General features: G+C 35.9%; 1 protein-coding gene across 8 annotated transcripts in view; it reads left to right on the top strand.

Moving 5' to 3' along the window:
- Positions 1-16335, top strand: part of FRY (FRY microtubule binding protein) — a 209062-nt gene that overhangs the window by 179670 nt on the left and 13057 nt on the right. For 7 of the 8 annotated variants that reach the window (XM_072404363.1, XM_072404338.1, XM_072404345.1 and 4 more), the window contains exons 52-58: positions 2665-2865; positions 4839-5000; positions 8784-8947; positions 9318-9507; positions 12281-12430; positions 13976-14074; positions 15144-15227. In XM_072404363.1, the coding sequence (XP_072260464.1) occupies positions 2665-2865; positions 4839-5000; positions 8784-8947; positions 9318-9507; positions 12281-12430; positions 13976-14074; positions 15144-15227 (1050 nt within the window). Of the gene's footprint in view, positions 1-2664; positions 2866-4838; positions 5001-8783; positions 8948-9317; positions 9508-12280; positions 12431-13975; positions 14075-15143; positions 15228-15576; positions 16266-16335 lie in introns of those variants that run through there. The other variant, XM_072404380.1, reaches the window with a different exon arrangement.

The raw sequence follows: 16335 nt of genomic DNA, 5'->3' as shown, positions 1-16335 counted from the left end.
ATACAGGGTATTGGAATTCAAATAGTCCTTAGATCCTAGTTTGCACCATCATTAAATGTTTAAAATCAACCTTTGCAAAGATGTCTAGTACAATATTGGAGGGTGCCATACAAATGACTCTGGACTGCCACAAATAGTTTTGTTAAAATAAACCTAGGCCTCAAATAGGTTTTTGAAGCAAATGTTGCTAGTTGGGAAGTCCAGGCCTAGAACAAATGAGTTACTAACTTATGAAGAACCAAATGTGCCAAAGAAAATTCAAAGGTGATCTGTGATTGGACAAAATAGGAAAGTGCATCATTGAATGAGAGATACCTCTCTTTTACTATTCGTGCACAGGCAGATTGGAGGAGCTGTACTGTGCATCACCTTAAAGCTGGGGTGGTTCTACATATGCACAGCAACGGGTATAGTGGGACAGAATTTTTTTATGGTAAAACCAATTTAGCATCTAATTTTAGTAGCTGGTCTGTCCTTTAAGAAACTGTTGACATACATTTTGTTTGCTGAGCTGGTTTCAGTGAACAAGAATGCCCTAAGTACCTGTAACACTTTGTTCAGATTATTTGGGCACTGCTAACTAAATGTCTGACTAGGAACAACACACCAATTTGGCTGCTTTAGCATCTTTAGGTTCAGTGAGTGCAACCTGCGGATTGGGGGACTAGACAACCAACTCGATAAACTATGATAAAAGTTGGGTTTTGCCATCTTTGTTTTAATGTACTATTAACATTAATTTAAACATCACTTTTTAATTAAATTGTATGACACATTTATATGTCTTATTTTTCATTCGTGCATATTTAAACATTCACAATTCATCTTAATGTTACCTTTGTCAGTGATGTCTCATTCTTATAGTATTTTATTCTCAGCAAATGTGTGTATAACTGTGGTGAATATATTCTCTAGAGACTTAAAACAGTTTTTCTCTTCATTTTTTTGTTTTGTTCTTTTTTGTCATATCTGCTATCCAGGAGCTTCAGGTAAGATGATGTTATTCTAAAAGTGAAAGTGTTGTTGACATTCCAGGCACTGTCTGTCTGTTTGTATAGCAGATTTTGCACAGATCACTCAATATCCATATAAGGCCCTATTAGAGGATGCAGAGCTTCTTACATGCATGACTTGTGCACCTAAAATATATTGTTAGTGGCATGAAAATATTTTTGCTGTGGTTTTGGCAAACAACTAAAGGGGGTTTTGCTGCTAAATTGAGATGACTTCATGTTTCACACATATTCTGTTCTAGCTGGCTGTTGGTAAAACTGCCTTTTTAACCCTGAAGGCAACTATGTATATTTCATTTACATCAGAACAATGTTTTAAAAAAATGCATTGTACAAAATATTGGAAAGAAGTGACCAATGAGTTCACCTGCCTACTAAAATTATTTAACATATTTATATAATTGTATAGAAAGACCATATTGATGATGCTTATTGCCTATCTCATGGGTATGTAGGTACCCATGGACCTAAGATGACACTGCTGATTTCAAATGCCCCAATCAGAATTTAGGTGTTAAAATATTGATTTCTTTCTGACCCACGAACACTGGAAGTTTTATACATTCTGGTCTTATGGTCTGAAGCATTTGCTAAGCTTAATATACCAGGTACCATGTAATCCAGTTCTTCTACTTCTCCGCAATATATATATTCTGCTCTCTAAGGATTTGGACAATAGTCCCAGTATTGCAAGAATTAAAGATGTGACTTTATACCTGATTTTGGTACTCTTGTGTAACAATTCACATACAGAACACAAAGAAAGAACAAGATCTGTGTGTAAAGTCCCCCTTTGCCAGTTGTTACTAGAACAGGTATCCCCATTGAAAAATTTCCCTTCTCTTCACCTGTTCTTTTAACAAGTATACTAATTGAGTTTTCAGTTTCTTTCTGACAACAGTCACCATGACAAATGTAGAAGTCCAATTTTTGTAGCAGGTATTAGGAAATAAAAGGTTTTACCCCATGTAAAACTAAAATAAATGTTTTGCCGTTAAATAGGCATTCATGTTCATAAGGAGTACTGAATTCTAGCACAAAAGAAGTTAGTTTCCTGCTTTATTCATATGATCGCTTCCTTTTAAGTACAGAAAGTAATTAGCACATTGTTTAGAGCATAAGTTACAGGAAGACTATAGTAATGTTTAGTCTCCAAACCGCACACTAAGTGCTGCCTGGCCAGTTGCTGTGGGCTTTGTGATTATATACCAATCTGCAAGAGCTCCTGGCTGGAAGATGAGGCCTGCAAAGATTATGAATCTCTCTGAATTGTAACTTGATTCATCTTGAATGTACTGTTGGCTGGCAGTAAGCTGTGGGAACATGCAGCCCATGCATTCGCTGATCTTGTGAAAATACAGGATCTTTGAAGAGTGGCCAGAGAAACATACTATTCGTATGACATCTAATTAAAACACTTAGGCACTGGGTGGGTCATTTTCAGAGACTGGGAACGTGCAGATAAAAACACTCACACACATTTGAGTGAGGACACTGGTGCCCTTCTGGTTAAAGAGATTATTTCAGCATTCCAGATAAGTAATACATTTTCACTTGGGAAAGCTTTTTTTTTATTTTTTATTTGTAGCATAGGATCCTATTGATGTCTTGGTACAGTTTGGTCACCAGCTTTCAATGCTTGTTATTGCAGGGAGAAAGCATGGATAATTTCAACTGGGGAGTTCGTAGGCGTTCACTGGACAGTCTGGACAAGTGTGATATGCAGCTATTGGAAGAAAGCCAGCTGTCGGGAAGCACGCATAGTCTAAGCAAAATGAACCAGGATGACTCAGATGAATCTTCTGAAGAAGAGGATCTGACCACAAGTCAGATTCTGGAAACATCTGACTTAGTAAGTGTAATACTATTGTTACATGGACAAAAGGAATGTTGTTCTGTAAAGCTTACTAAACAATGGAGAATTCCAGAATGTAAGTCACCTTTCTGCTGGGTACCACCTTGTTATGGCATACTTGCCATATCTAGCAAATGCCCGTAAAGAACTATGGATCCTGGTTATAGGGTACCCTCCCTCTGCATGACAAAGTGATACAGATCTTGACCACAACCGCAAGCTAGAGCTGCAGGTGGCACAGATAGTATTATTTTATTATAATGCAGAGGATCATAGCAGTAAGGGGACTTCCTAAATGGCAATTTATTTTAAATTTTTAGAATTATTTTTGATTTTTTTTTTATATTTTTTGAAAGTACTATGTTACAAACTAAAAAATATTTTTTACTTTTGTCTAGTCATGTATGATTCATATATTTGGTACTTTTTATACACATATCCAGCCACATGTTGGAGCTATAAGCACACACATTTGTCCAATAAAAATGCCTGTGCTTTTATGGAGTTCAGTAACTCAAGCTTCAGGTTACAACTGAATACGTCAGAGCAGTAACTCACCTACTTACTTCCCCTCCCTGCTTGGTCTGTTCAGTGAACAATACAGAAATTTTTGCAGTGAGAGAGTGTCTACAAAATTTCTGCTGTTGTTAAGTTTAAAAACCTTAATGCTCTGTGTCACCAGCAACAAATATGTTGTAATTTTTTTTTTTACACCTGTCCTTTGCAAAATAAACTTCTGATCATTATTTAATAATATGTTTACTCCTTGCTTAACAATAGATTTTCGTTTTATGTGTTTATGTGTTTAAACTTAATTTCACTAATTGGGAGCTGAAACACATCATCTAAATGTACAGAAGTTTGTTTGCTTTTTAAATGGGTTTGAACATACATGTGCATACATTCTCTTGTCCATATGTAAATGTACATATACACTCCTGTATGGTATAAAAAATATCTAGGTAGCCCTAGCTATCAATTTTAACACAAAAGAAACAACTATAAGGTCACCTATTGGATACTTATTACTCTTGGAACACCTGAAAAAAGACAGAAATCCTTTCTCTGGTGTGTATTTCACTATAATAAATGATAAATTCAATAAGGAGAGTGTGGCAGTGTTCCCCATCCAACATGATGATGTCTATCGAGGTTTATCAATATTTACAATAGGTCAAATTACTCTTTGGTTTCCTATGCGATTTGCGTTATTGATTCCAAGATGTATTTTGGCAAAAAAAAGACTTACTTTTTAACATTTGAAGTGTTTATTTATTTAGTTCATTTTTAACCTTTTTTTTTACTGGGTAAAGACCCATGCATCTCCAAAGCATGTTTAAATTTACGTATTGCTAATTGACCAAGTATCCTATGCTGGAGGTTTGTTTGAAGCATACACTACTCATCTGGGAAATATTACTCTTTAGAATTAGTTTTTTTCAATGCTGTATTCTCCTATTGAAAAAGTAATTGATTCTTGTAACAGCAGAGGTAGAAAAATTAAACGCTTTGTATAAACATTGTTCAATACCTAGACAAAAAATGCTAGAAAACTAGAATACTAGAAAAAGAAAGACACCAAATCGCTTGACATTAGTATAGCATCCCTGGCTGATACAGCAGGAATGAGAGCCAGCTGCACCTTTCCCCCTGCGGTGTGGTAAACATGACGCTTTATTTCATATTCACAATCTAGCCATACAGGGTATACAATATGAGGTTTATAGTTTTTAGGGGTAACAAAGAATCTTGAGTGAGCCGATTGTTTACTTGTAAAGTGGTAAATGGTGGTGGCCTATGAGGGTAAAATGCCATTGTGGGGATCCTAAAACCTGTGGATACTTTCTCTACTGATTCTTTTATTGGTAATCGTTTAGCATTGGTTTCAATAAAGCTAAAACAAAAATGAAAAAAATTACAATTTTGGATCTAACATTTGTACCATGTTGTCATTGTCTTTTCTGTTGTAGATCATAAGCCTTTCTCCTTCTGAAGAGACAAATCACATGGAGTCTCCCTCCACATCATGCGACACAACCTCTGCTGACCCCCATTCCCTTAACACAAGAACCTCTAGTTTTGATGCATCTTTGCCTGAAATCACTAATCCACTCTTATCTGAGGAATCTAAGGTGATGGAGTTTTGGTAGAAATCAAATCTTTGCAATGAATGCTTCTATCAGCTGATTTACCTGTAACCCCAATGACAATCTAGCAGGAGACTAACATAAAGACTTGATAATTATTATTAAGCTCTCTGTGGTAGGAGGGGTCCAGGACATTGAGCTGTTCACCTTCAGCAACAAAGGGTTTAATAATGATTTCACTAACCTCTTGGTCTGTGCTGTCGGTAGATGTATGTTGCCTGTATTTCACATGTATCTTTTATTCTCAAATTTTTTTTATTGGTGACTAAGCTTTAAGCTTCCTTCAATAACGCAGAGGACCCCTTTATGGGTGTCTCATGATGTACTGTGGGCTTCAAGTTTGAACCATTTTTTATCGTGTCGCCTTTTTTTTTTTTTGTTTCTTTTCATTCTTAGAATTGCATTTCTTACAAAGCCCTTGCATTAATATGGAGTGTACAGACCTTTATAAATTGGTGAAAGTTACCACTAAGCAATGCAATATTTGAAAAAGCTCCCCTCACCCATGTGTAGCCATAACTACTTTACCATTACAACCTATAAAAGTGGTAGTGGTTAGAATGTGGGTGAATAAAATAGCTCACCTGATCACAGGTACAACCAAATGCACTCCATTCTCTAGGAGCTTCTTGCTCAGTATCTCCAAAATTAATTTTATAATTTGTACAGGCTTAAAATATATGTGGCTGGCTTTATCTATGACCGTTACATTTTCCAATAATTTCTAAGCCTGTGTATTTACAAATAGGTAACAGAAGTCTTTGTGATGCCTATACAAAATAAAGACTAAAAATTGTGCCTTTTTGTGCTTTTGAAGTGCATTATTTACAACACACTCACTTATTTGTTATCTAAAAGGCTAATTTGCATTAGGTAACATAAAGGAAAAAAATTGACTATTAGCGGTTTTAATTATTTTATTTGTTTTAACAGCTTACCCCAATAAATATGAGTGCTGGCAGGATTCTCAAAATTTACCCAAAACAGGGCTAGACTATAAGGTAGCCGCTGAAAAGTGGTTGACATTAATGAATGGAAAAGTTTCCCTGAAATGTTGATCAGAAATATTTGTTCAGTCAAACCAAAGTTTTAAATAAAGGCTGGAGAGCAACCCATAGCCACCAATCCACAAAAATGTATTGCAGCAGAATTTTATTTTTCAAGCAAATTTTATGTGAAATATGGACACATTTTGCTATAATTCCATGTGTGTCTCACGCTAATTTAAATGTCTAAATCCTTCCTTTAAATTAACACTTCTGATTTAACAGCAGTACTACTGAATGTAATTTCTTTTAATGTGTTTGCATGTTGGACTTTGAATTGCACATATAGTGAGCACTAGGCACAAGAAGCCTTGTATGATGTGGGCTGCATGTCCTCTACGTGATTTTGTTTCTGTGTGGGAGCCTTTTGTGCACCAAGCGCATTTGAATCAATGCACACCATTCTGGCTCGCTGTCAGAATATTCCATTCCGACCACAGTATTTTGCTAGATTCGCACAAAAACTGCTCTATGCTGCTGTTTGAAAAGATCGGTGCATTGGAGACTCGATTCTTTCATTATCAAAGGTTGGTGAAAGTTGATCAATGTTTTCTTTTCTGTATGTGAGCTGTAAACAAGCTGCAGCATATTCCGTTCATTCCGCATTGCAACAGAAACAAAATGTTAGCATGAGTACAAGGAAGCCTTCATACATGGAACTGTGACCACACTTCTCTGCAGTCACACAAAACTCTCTCTGTTATACACAGTGTAAGATGTGTTTTGCTTGGATGGGCAGTCTTAGAACGTGATCTCACAATGAAAGGGTGAATATATAGTTATGGATGGGCAACCAAGCTTGTAGACGGCTCTAATAACAAATTCCAAATTAATGGTGTTTAGCTCGGTATCTTTCTCAACACTTATGGTCATTCATTCTCCCAGCTCTTCTGTCAGTAGACTTTTTTTTTTTCCTGATTCATCACAATGCACCCATGACTCATCACAATAACCTCATGGATCAGCAGGACATATAGGGTTTAATATTTGTTTTACTGCTTAAAAGTCCTTCTTTTATTTATTTTTAGTTATTTATATTATTTACAATTCATGTATTTCTTTTTATTACAATACCTCTGTCCGACAATTACGGTATTGAAAAGAAACACACTGTTATCTATAGGCAGGAGTAGTCTCTGCTAGTCAAAAACATGTTTTTCATAATGAAGACTTCAGTTTACATACAGTCACTGTGTTATAGCTGACATAACAGCAACCAAATGATCGGGAACCACTCTCCATTTTTAGTGGGAGGTAGGCTGCCAGTAATGACTAGATTTAACAATACGCAGTCATTTGTAAGTAGTCATTTGGCAGCTGTCAAAGGGTATATTGAAGTATTCTTTCCTCTGGGAAACTTTTTTTTATACATCTTTCGGGAGGTGGGAGGATTCAAAGTGAAGCTCAGGAAGTACATATTTTAGTTATTATTCTAATATTTACCTTTAGGTTGTTTATTCTGCTGCTGGGATCTCTGAGCTGCACATTTACAGTTTATTTTTATTATTAATACACATTAAATAGGGGTAGCAAGACCATGACAGACATACACAGGAGGAGGAGAAACCCCTTAAAGATGGGGACGCAACATACAATAGGAGGTGTCCTGCTAGCTTTCAATTCAGAGACTCGCAGACCAAAACAAGGGGTGTAACAGGAAAAGATTTACAGTACAACTAAAGGGAAACATTTTTTTTTTTTTTTAATGCATGCTGATGCAAATATATATGCACTTACACAATCACTTTATAGAACAGGCTAACAAGTACATCTAATGCTAAAACTTTATTTTTTAAATTTTGAGTTAAAACCAAAGTAAGTTATTTCCACTGGGGGCACATTGCTTTACTTCCTGTCCCTAAGACCCTACTTTTCTGTGGTCTGACACACTCCCTTTTTTGGGTAGTCATACTGACTTTTCTTGTTCAAATTGGTATTTGAGATCTAGCAAATGTATGTTTTTCAGAGCATCCATTTAGGTCTACTTGGTGCACCCAGAGATGTTATTTCAGGTACAGGTTGAGTTCGGAAAGGATGTCTTTTCTTCATAGTTCCTGTCAACTGTTGAAACACATTCCTTCTGCAACTTCTAAAACAACTTCCACATACTATGAAATAATTGAAATTCTCTAGGGTGGAGTGGTACTACTTTATGATTGATCTAGAGGAAATTCAGACTTGAGATCTATTATCAGGAGACCTTAAGTACTATACAAAAAAAGATTTGAAATATATAAGCTGCTGCTGCTTAGCCCTCCTATTAGAAATACTAGCTTGCTGATTGCCATGCTAATATCTTGTAAAAATGCTATTTGCCTGGCTGTCATGCTGATTCACTTGCTTCTGTCGGAAAAAGTACAGAGAAGTAGTTCTGACTCTTTTTCTTGCATGCTAGTTCCAGCTAAGTAGATTAGAAAGAAAGAGATCAGCCGTGCACAGATCAGTGTCTGCAGGTTTCTTTTACATTCGCCATAAACTAAAATAAAAGTTTTGGTGAACTATCCATTTAATGCTTCCTAAATTTCTAGTAAATAGGACTCGGTGTACCTCTCGAAAAGGTCAGGGGTAAACTGGTTGACATCCACCAACATGGGTTCCTTCTTTAGGTACTTTAGTAAGTTGTTTTATGCTTTGTGATGCAAATGTCAAGTCATTAGAAGCACCAGCTTCTAGTTGCTTAATCTATAACTAAATAGGGATTTCCACCTTCCTTATTTTATAGGCTGATGCAGTTCTTGATGAAGATGATGCAACTGTGCAAGAAGATGACCTTTCGGGGTCAATGAGTGAAATGCCAGTTGTGTTTGAGTGTAATGACAGCTTTAATTTGGAAATGGCTGAGGAGGAGAAGGATGACCGAATCATGGAACAGTATGCACTGACCGGGTGGGTCATGTTCATCTGAGCTTCTTCTACATGGAAAACTGCAATATAATATATATATATATATGTGTGTTTCAATATATACACGTATAAATATTATTAAAGTGGGGTATTATGCTGAGCTTCAGTGCCTGAAACATAGCCTGACAGATTTAACTATTGTGCTAGAACTATTCTTAGATGCCATTTTTAAAAGCGCTTAAATATTTGCATGGGCCAACAGAAATACTACATCCTTAGAAAGTGGGGTAATTTGGTGGGCATGAAAAAACAGAGTTTGTGTCTTCCGTGTCTGTTTAAATGTAGTAAATCTATATTTATATAAATGCAATTTCTAAAATGTCTTTTTGCGGTTTCTTTTTGATTATAACAGATTTGGAGACGGGGAAAGGATAATACCCCCTCCTCCATCACCGTTCTTCTCAGCTATCCTGGCAGCATTTCAGCCAACAGCGTGCGATGATGCAGAGGAAGCATGGCGAAGCCATATTAATCAACTGATGTCAGATTCTGATGGGTCCTGTGCAGTTTACACATTTCATGTTTTCTCCTCCTTGTTTAAGGTGGGTTCTGACTTTAATGTGAATGAGGTTTACTAGAGTGCTTAGAAACATGTTTTCTATAGACAAAGCTTGTTAGCCTGCTCTATTGGCTGGAACATAGAAACAACAGTAGTATCATCCATTGCAGCAATACTTTAACAATTCTTTGTCATTAGTTTAACTTCTATAAATTGAGTATTGGTAAGGTATTGGTAAGCTATAAGAGCTAAACATGATAGAATCCTTACAGTAATATTTCATGAAAACATAAAGGCAGGATGACAGTGGTTATAATGTTTTGGATGCAGCAGGTCTACGTATTATTGCAAGACAATAATGAATGCTTTTTCTGCTATTAAACACTACTGTTTTAAAAATAAACTAAACTTCCCAAACAAAAATCACTAGTTGGTAGAATTTTTTTTGGAGTGCAATGGCTACCGAGCTTGATGATTTTTTTTTTTTTCTCCGTATACTGGATGGTGCAGCATGCACCATTCAATGTACAGCCCGGTTTATGGTCAGTATGTTGAGCCAGGTGTTGGGAACAGTTCCATTCCTGTTCTCATGTGTAGCCCTTCTATGACCTGAGGAGGACCCTAAAAAAGTTTTGATACAGATGGCTGAGAATAAAGTGCTTACAAGATCTTGGACTGCAACTTATTAGGCAAAATTTAACAATCAAGTTAGCAACAAAGTTTGATGCAAATCGGGCTTTCGGTCAGGTTGTAAAGTCCATAAAACAGCTTTTATGTGTATTTGTCACCTCTTCATCTGTAATCCTGAACAGCCAACTGAGATAGATTTAACATCGTAGATGGGACATATTATCACTCAAAACAGCTGCAGCATTTTTTTTTTCTGTTGCAGTACTATTTAGGAGCAGCTGAGGGATAAATGTATTAATAAATCTCCCTTATCATATATCAGTCTCATATCTACCTCACAGTCTTCTTTTAATCACTGCATTTCTGTACTACAAAATTGATAAATGCCCCTCCGATCTTTTTCTCTTTTGGGATAATGTATTTCAGCTGCATCAATGTGCATTAATACCAGTTAAGGAGATTTAACAACTAAGGACAAGGAATGGTAATAAGGAGTCTAGTCTACACAATTTTTTAATTAGAATGTTCAGCTGATTAGAGAAGTACCTATTGTGTCACCAACAGAGTTAAGTTTTCCTTGAATTTTTAAACCATGGATGTAGTTTCACTTAAGGATCATTAGATAAATAAATGTTATAGTGTAAAGCTACATACACACTTCCAATTATTATCGTTGGAAAACGAACGACGAACGTTCATGCACGATATATATGAACGATCGTATAGCACCGATCCTGCACATAGAGTTAACAACACGATCGTTCGTAGATATTGTACACACAATAGATACGATCGTTTGAGCGATAGAGGAACTATGTGCACGACAGGAAAGTGACGGACGTTCGTTCATCACGCATGCTCTGACCATGGACGATCAACGAACGACCGTACACACGAACGATGTTCAACGATCGTCGTCCAATCCGATCCGTCGGTCCGGTCGTTCGTTTCCAGCGACTTTCCTCGTTCGTCGGCGTCGTTGGTTACTTTTTTACGAACGATTTTTTGCCCAATCGATCGTTCGTCGTTCGATTGGAACGATAAAAATTGGAAGTGTGTACGCACCTTAAGGCAAAAGGTGCCCACTTTTAACTTTCTGATGCTAGTTAAGTAAATGTTTCACAGTACATGTACATACATGTAACACACTCCTTAACAAAGGCTTTAGTTTAAAGGTAATTTATCCCCAAAGTTTTAAAGATACAGCAGTTAAATAAACTAACATATGAAAGCCAAATCTGTAATTATGTGGCCTAATATTACCATATAATGCTAAATGTATTTAACAGGATTAACAATAGACTACAATCAAAGAACTGTACAATTCAGGTTTGATGACGTGTAAATTTGGTAGCCTTGTATAAGGGGAAAGCAATCATTTCCTTACATTGTTTTTGCCTGTCCCTCTTCCTGGAACAATTTTAAATATTTTGACTTTTGATTGTTTAGTAAAGGCAGTAATGTGTCTCGGTTTTCTGTACTTTAGTTCTCTGTGAATACACCTGATTATTGCTAGAGTGCTGCAGTGCACAGCCAAGAGAACCAGGTATAAAATTCAAAAAGAATCCCTTCCTATCGAATATAAAAAGGATCTCTTTGTATCTAATATAAAAATCTTTCCCTGTTGCATTTAGCAGGGCCTGTTATAATAAAAAAAATAAGTAACATTTTATAAGTTATTAGTTAATATATGCATACTAGAGATTCAAACTGGGGATAATTAATCAGAAAAATGGTTATGAAAGAAACGCTGCTTTGTAAAGAATACACTGTGAGATATGAATTGGTGAAAATAGAACAAATGTCCAAGGCTCAGCAGCACTGAGCCTAGTTATGGTGTGTTTTTCATGCAGTGAAAACTCCAAGTAAATTATTATTACTGAAAAAATATGTACTTTTAACATATGAGATACAGTTCTGTGTTGTACATACAGTTAGGTCCATAAATATTTCGACAGAGACTACTTTTTTGTAATTATTTTTTTTTTTTTAAATTTGAGTTTCATTTAAAATTAATTGTGGTAATGTACAGAACCAAAAAAAAAGTTGTCTCTGTTCAAATATTTATGGACCTAACTGTATATAGCTTTTCCATTACATTAATTATGTTTGAGTTGATCTCTGGTTGCTATTTATTAATACAAAACAACTGTCATAGTCTAACTGGACCTTGTTGTACTTTGTAGAGTATTCAGAAGAGGTTCTGCTTCCTGACATGCGATGCAGCTTGTTATCTCGGGGAAAGTCTTCGCGGCATTGGGTCAAAGTTTGTGAGCACATCGCAGCTACTGACACTGTGTTCTGAATGCCCAACACTCTTTGTAGATGCAGAAACAGTGAGTATTATCAACATATATAAAATCTAATTTTAGGAAACCAAATGATTTGCCCATAGTGCAAGGCAGGATTTTTAGTACATCTTTTTATGGGCAAACACCTAAATGCTCACAGACAGATGATCATTTTTACAGATGTATCATCATAAAAATACTAAATTGTCCTTCATTATGACAGTCTAAATTTTCTTAATAACCTGTATAAGTATCACTTGTATAATATTATTTATTAAAAACCATTCAGCCACTTCTGCGACAGTCTGGCACAATGTAGAATCTTGTGCATCAGTTTAATGGGAACTACACCAATAATGTTCCTGACGGTGAAAGGCAAGAAATATTTTTCTCTCCTGTATTTCCAAGGTCACCAAATAGCTATTGTCTTTTGGAGTTTAAGCCCAAATCCAGCTGAAACATACTTGATTTTGGAAAGCACAATAAAGGCTTATAGTGTCTGTTTTGTTGCCTTGGTTTCCTAATTGGGAAGATTCCTCTTAGCGTATTGTCAGGATTCAATGAGAAATTGCTTTAAATAGGAAATAAACAAAAACGTTTTAAATTATGGTTATAAAGGGTTAAGACTCTTTTTGCTGGCTGGTGATATAAAAACTGGGACTGGTCACAAGAGCCAAGGATGCAAAATGGGGTACCTGAAATCTTCTTTTAATCTTCTCCTCACTTTGGGTGTCCATGTCCAATACACAAATTCAATAGATTGATCCAATTATAACTCTACTCACTCTTTTACTTAAACATTACAAATATTTACCTGCACATTATCCTTTTTTCATCATATAATATAGGTAATTTTTTTGTACCTTGCTTATAACAGATTTAATTATTAACAATGCAGTAAATTGTTGAGAACTATACTATGACATTTTGGGCATTTTTATAAACTTTCCTCGATATGGTCCCACGCCATCCTGGAATCCTCCTTTACAGAGAACAGGCTGAGACGACACCATCTTTGTCGGTCACCTATGTCTCCAATCTTGCACAGCACAGGTGTGAGATTTGGTGGCCTACTGTAAATGGGGAAAAAAGAATGCTGATGTCATTGCACATGCATGAGTTCAGCATTTTTTCCCAATAGCAGGAAAAAGCCCCTTTTGCACATGCCTGAGATCTCCAATATTTACTTTATATAAAAGGGTTAACTACCCCTAATGTAAAGATTTTGCTGGTAGGTTTGTTTTAAGAGTTGTTTAAACTTTCATACAGGAATTTTTGTACTTAACATCACCAAGAAATTGCCCAAACTCTTTAGTTGAAGGAATTCAGTATATGATTTATATCAAAATAAATGTAATAAAAAAGACAATAACTGCTCTGGAGTATTTTTTTCCAGAATATAAATACAGTTAAATATATTAATAAATAAATCATACCACAAAATACAACTTTACTTGTCTGGTGTCTGGCTAAAAGAAACCTTTTGGTTTTCAGCATGCTATGTAATGATAATTACCTGGGTGTCATTTTTGGATTGCCTGTGCAAGGGTGTTTGAATGCACATATATTAAAGGTGTTTTTTCCTTTCAGCTGTTATCCTGTGGACTTTTAGAAAAGCTAAAGTTCAGTGTGCTGGAGCTGCAAGAATACCTGGACACATACAACAACAGAAAGGAAGCCACGGTCTCTGTAAGTACCTACAGTGTTTTTTCTCAACCGGGATTTCAGTGGTTGTGAGGGGTTCTTTGAACAATGAGCAATTTTTGCCTCTCAGGTCAACAGTTACCTTTTTGGTCATCTTTACGGGTGACATTCTTCCCAATGGCCAGCGATGTACAAGGCATATCTCCACCGACCTCCAAACAAATATACTGTGAGCTGTGGATATAGAAATTATAGCAGGGTTTCCCTGAAAGACCAACAGTTCCCCCATGTTATAAAGGTCAAGAAACGCCGATCCACAGTACCTGAAGTTTAGTGTGTCGAAACCCCAAAACAAAAATGTATTGAAAAATATGTAATGTGATACATCTAAAATTATGTAAATATTAGATTTGGTTTTTTTTTTCCTTTTTTTCGCCTAATAATCCAGCAAATAGGAAGCTATGTTCTATACTTCACAGAGGTGAATTGAATATGGTTCATAGCATTGTTAGAGATAACAGTGCTGAGTGAACTGGGCAATGCTGGATTTCTGACAGAATTGCCCTCAATCACAATCTATGACTAGTTCCAATTGTCTTATTGGAGGGGCACATTATTCAAATAACAAGTTTACAGTACTGTGTCATTCTTGTCAGGATCCCAAAAAAGGTATAAATGTGCCCTTTATACTGACCTCAATTCACTTGAGATTCCAGGTTGGTATAGCATTTTTCACTACAGGTTTTTTTTTGAGCCATTAATATAATTGATAAATGTGACAATTCCCAAATCTGTTCTGTAAAGCGTTGTATTTACATTTGCTGTGTCTCTTAAGGGTTTGGAAATATAATAAATAATTGTAAGATAGTGTTGTGACCAGACCAATTTGTTAGACTTTCCCTATCAGTCAGTGTTGCTCCTAGTACATAAGCACAGCATGGAAGGTGTCCATGAATGTGTGTGCTTATAAAGTACACCCATGCAGAGGGTGTTTAGTTTATGAGCTGTTAATCAGTTTATATAAGGTTACCTCTAAACTTCAGCAAAAATCTAGTATTTACCTGTGTACTTTTGACAGCATATATCATTTTGTAAAATGTGTATTTTTTCTTAGTGGTTAAAAAACTGTAAATCAACATTTGTGGGGGGCTCAAAAGATGGAGTCATCACATGCCAGCCCGGAGACTCGGAAGAGAAGGTAAGGAAGTATATTTCAATCTTTATAGCAAATCAAATCATTAAGCATACCATCCCATTCATTACAACTCATTTAATGTATTCACTGTAAGAATACCAACAAGGGAAAAGTTAATGTATCTGCAAGCCACAACATTGTACAGTTTACATAAAATATAAATGATATTTGCCTGAGGTTTACTGATAGTAATCAGTTATTACAGAAATTTAAATGAGAATAGCAAAACGGGATGGATGGAACTCCTGAGTAAAACCTGAAGGTGACTTTTTATTACCACTTTTCTTATTCAAAGTTTCCAACTGCATCCTATTACTTATCCTTTCCTCTGTCATTATGGGTGTCTTTTCAGGGCTGTAGCTTCCAAAGAGTGCAGATGTCTGCAGTGAAATACCAACACCCAGCAGCAAAGGGGCAAGAAAACCAAGAAAAGATGATTATTGTCAAAGACACAGATTAATGTCATTACTAAGATTTTAAACAGTTACAGTGGGTACAGGAAAGAATCACCCCCTTCAAAATTTGCACATTTTGATTCTTAGCAGCCTGAAATTAAGGCAGACAAACAAAATATTTACAGCTATAAGATGTAAAAAACTAAAATAATCACTTTGGATAAAGGATAAGCCCCTTAGTGCTTAGTACTTTGTGGAACCACCTTGTGCTTTAATCACAGTCTTGGGTCTGTTGGGTTACCTCTCCACCAACATTGCAGGACTGAGCATGCACTGATCAGAGAGGGGAATTGGCAATTACTAGGATTAACAGCAGGTAAGAAAATAATGGGTCTGTCCTTACCATTAGCCAGCATAACTAAATAGGAAGAGGGAGTTAAATAAACCACCAATGATTTTATTTGGAGGGTTTCATCAAACTAAGTTATAATTATAGATGGAATTCTTAACATATACAGTTAGGTCCATAAATATTCGGACAGAGACAATTTTTTTCTAATTTTGGTTCTGTATATTACCACAAATATTTTAAATGAAACAACTCCGATGCAGTTGAACTTCAGACGATGCAGTTGAACTGCAGACTTTCAGCTTTAATTCAGTGGGTTGAACAAAAAGATTACAAAAAAATGTGAGGAACTAAAGCCTTTTTTTAA

Source organism: Pyxicephalus adspersus, chromosome 1 (assembly GCF_032062135.1).
Source record: "Pyxicephalus adspersus chromosome 1, UCB_Pads_2.0, whole genome shotgun sequence".
Taxonomy (NCBI): Eukaryota; Metazoa; Chordata; class Amphibia; order Anura; family Pyxicephalidae; genus Pyxicephalus; species Pyxicephalus adspersus.
This window is presented reverse-complemented; position numbering and strand designations above follow the sequence as displayed.